At 43.6% G+C, this 3388-nt stretch overlaps 1 protein-coding gene across 1 annotated transcript in view; it reads right to left on the bottom strand.

The window, feature by feature from the left end:
- Positions 1 to 2460, bottom strand: part of fam171a1 (family with sequence similarity 171 member A1) — a 35507-nt gene extending 33047 nt beyond the window's left edge. The window contains exon 1 of the mRNA XM_080857672.1: positions 2252 to 2460. Within this exon, the coding sequence (XP_080713798.1) occupies positions 2252 to 2360 (109 nt within the window). The 5' untranslated portion in view covers positions 2361 to 2460. The remainder of the gene's footprint in view (positions 1 to 2251) is intronic.
- Positions 2461 to 3388: the final 928 nt, after the last annotated feature.

Below are 3388 nucleotides of genomic sequence, written 5' to 3'. Positions count from 1 at the left end.
TGTGTGTGTGTGTGTATGGGAACAGGATGGAGAGGAACACAAATTGTGTGCAAGTGAGAGTTGTAGTAGTTGTAGTAGTTTGCTAGCAGTTGTAGTAGTTCACTAAAGCATATTATAAACATCCTATTTTAGCCTAAGGCTACACTCCAACTTAAATATAGAAAAGTCGAAACTCAAATTACTTTCCATAATCTTTCTTATTATAATCTCATCTGTGTTCAATAAAGCTAGATGCACCTAAAGGGTTTCCCAAGAAATGGAGAGCAACACTAGCAAAAGAAAAAGACAACGCAAAGACTCGAGGCCAAACATTTCCCTCTGGGGATCTGCTGCGCCCCTCCCAGGTGACCATGATAACACATCAGCTAATAGGCACACGGTGCCATCAGCAAACACCACTGAAATAGACTGGGAAACTGAGCACAAGAGCAACATGTGCTGGCCTGACATGTACAGATTCCAGGTTGACAGTCAAAGTGAGTGGGCACTACCAGAAGGCTGTTCAGAAATATCAAGGAATGTGAGTGGACAACATGTGTTACATTCAGGAAGATTACATCGGTTCATCATATCCACACACAGGTCACACCCCAAGTTTGGAGGATTGCAATAAGCAGAATGCCATTCCTGCTTAGTGCATGGTATGTGTGTACACACACACACACACACACACACGGATTTACCAGATGGGGTATCCTGAAACACCCACACAAACAGCAGTAGTGCCCTCTCCATTCAAGAGGGTTTTCCTCCCCACCCCCTCCTAACCGGATGCCTCACAGCCACAGCTGAACAACTGTAACCCCCACGTGTCTCTCTCTCGCTCTCTCTCTCTCTCTCTCTCTCAAACACACACACACACACACACACACACACACACACACACACCCTCTAGAGAGCGAATTAAGCTCCTTTTTAAGCAGGGGGCTCATCTGCTGCAGTGTCACACATGTCCTTGTCTCAGTTATTCTCACACACACACACACACACATGCGCACGCACACACACACACATGCGCACACACACACAGCAGGCATGAGTGTAATGAAAGGGACAGGACCATCTGCCAAACCTTACTGTACTGACAGAGGGACCCAAAAGAAGACAGGGGTTGGGGTAGGTTGGATCAGCGAAATGACACACCGAGTTGTGTGTGTGTGTGTGTGTGTGTGTGTGTGTGTGTGTGTGTGTGTGTGTGTGTGTGTGTGTGTGTGTGTGTGTGTGTGTGTGTGTGTGTGTGTGTGTGTGTGTGTGTGTGTGTGTGTGTGTGTGTGTGTGTGTGTGTGTGTGTGTGTGCGAGTATATTTGGATAATGCGGGAGGGGAAGTAACACGCCCGGCAAGTGTTAAACCTGTACACATCTCCCTGCTGCAATGCATCGATCGAGGTTGCACCAGTCTAAATACAGGATTGCTTAATAACAGTCACAAAAACTGGTAGCTAGGCTATCATCTGAGGATTACGTCCACATTTAGCCCAACGCCGAGTCTAAGCCAATAATCAACAGCGTAGGTTAAATATTGCTTTAGTGTTTATAAACCAGTCTGTCATTTTAGGAACCAATATTCAGTTAAGAGTTGCATTGTAGTTGGGAGCCTACTGGTATTGGATGAAGCTTCTGATTAACATGTTTATCTAGTATCGGGCAGCTAAATAAGAACATGTTTGGTACAAAGGTGGAAAAAATTCAAGGTAATTCAAAGAAAAGCCTCAGGAACCTTGCTGGATGGACCATTACATGTATTTATTTTACATGGCTGTAGGCTACATTTCACAAAATGTGAAATCATAGGCACCTCAGGATGGATCAAAATCGTAAAGTAGGTGCTTTACTGAATCAGTAAATTAATCAGTGAATACTACTTTGCTGGGTACCCAGGTACATGAAATGCGTTCAAAAGATTAAGTTTGTAAACATTAAAACTACCCTGTTTTAAAATCACGACTGTGTTGCAAGGCGTTTTGACAGTTTGGAATTTGTATCAAACGTTTTGCTAGAGTTACAATAGCGCTAATAGCTAGTTAATTCATAATAATCTCCACAACTAACGTGATTAGCCTGTCTAATCTGGCTGGCTAGCGAGGGTAACGTTACCTCAAATGGTAAGGTTAGCAGATAACAGTTGTGTTGGCTTTCAGTGCCTGGTAACGAGTCTTACTTTTAAAAAAAAATCTATGGCAATAAATGCTGTATCAGCTATATATGTTTCAAGGTGTTTAATCAACATGAGCTAATGGGTTTTTCTCTTACCTTTAGCATCAGTATCCTTTTGCAGGGTTTTAGTAACCACTTTCCAGACATTGCATCCTAAAAGGCAGAGCACAATCACTACGGACCTGCTTCTGTCCGTACGAAGCATTGTTACGACTTCTCACTAAAAATAAATCTCGCCTTTTAAAAGTAACTTCACACCACCAAAACGTATCCTACACCTTTGTGCTTCGGATCCCCCTCCATATTTTGCTACATCAGCGACCTCTATTTCTGATGTGCTTGTTATTGTATTCCAAAAAGTCCGGATTCAAGCTACATCCTCGGTTGTCTTGCCGCCCTATCGGTCCCTTTTTTCCTGTCCTGAAAGACTTTTCATGTCAAGGGAGAAACAGCTCCACCACGGTTAACTCTTCCACTACCAAGTAAATTCCACTTACTGACAGAGTAAGCGTGAATAGAGCGACACCTACTGGATAATATATAAATTACATCTGTTCTGCTGACTCGGCCGAATTCTGTCTGGAGTTCGTCGGTGGCCTCGTTACTGAATGGCTGGAAAGGGAACCAAAAAATTGATAAATATATAAACAAATAATTTTGTGTCCTTGGGTGTTTACCAATCACAAGCGTAAACAGTGGCATAAAGCATGTGGATCATGCCACATACATAAACCCTCATCTGATTTTTCGCAGACATGCATTTGTTGCTCATCACAAATTATCTTCAGGTGACAACAGATGAGCAGTCATTATTGGTTGTTTAAAGGTGTGATAAAACACCTGAAGATGGTAAAACACCTGAAGATGGTGAACAACAAGGTGGCTTCCAAAGAGAGGGCATGATGACCCATCAGTGGACAGCAAATATAGATTGTGTAATAACAGAGAGACCCCTATATAAGATAACTGAAGGAAGACACAGAAGTGCGGGACCAGGAGGACCACTGCGTGTGTGAGGTCTGGTTTTGCTGACGGTGAGTGTTGGGAGAGCAGCCAATTCATGTTTTCACCAGAAGAGGGCGTGGAACATGTGGTGAGGGGTTTTCAAACTTGAGGAACTAGTGTTGGTTGCCACCTGCAGGAAAAACTCATGGCTCTAAAGCTGAGCAGCCTCGGAGACAGGCTGTTCCATCTGCTAGGGAAGGTGCACCACAGTGGCCATGGACAAGTAGA

This window comes from Sprattus sprattus (assembly GCF_963457725.1).
Source record: "Sprattus sprattus genome assembly, chromosome: 19".
Lineage (NCBI taxonomy): Eukaryota > Metazoa > Chordata > Actinopteri > Clupeiformes > Clupeidae > Sprattus > Sprattus sprattus.
The sequence above is the reverse complement of the archived record's forward strand: the minus strand, read 5'-3'. Positions and strand labels throughout refer to the sequence as shown.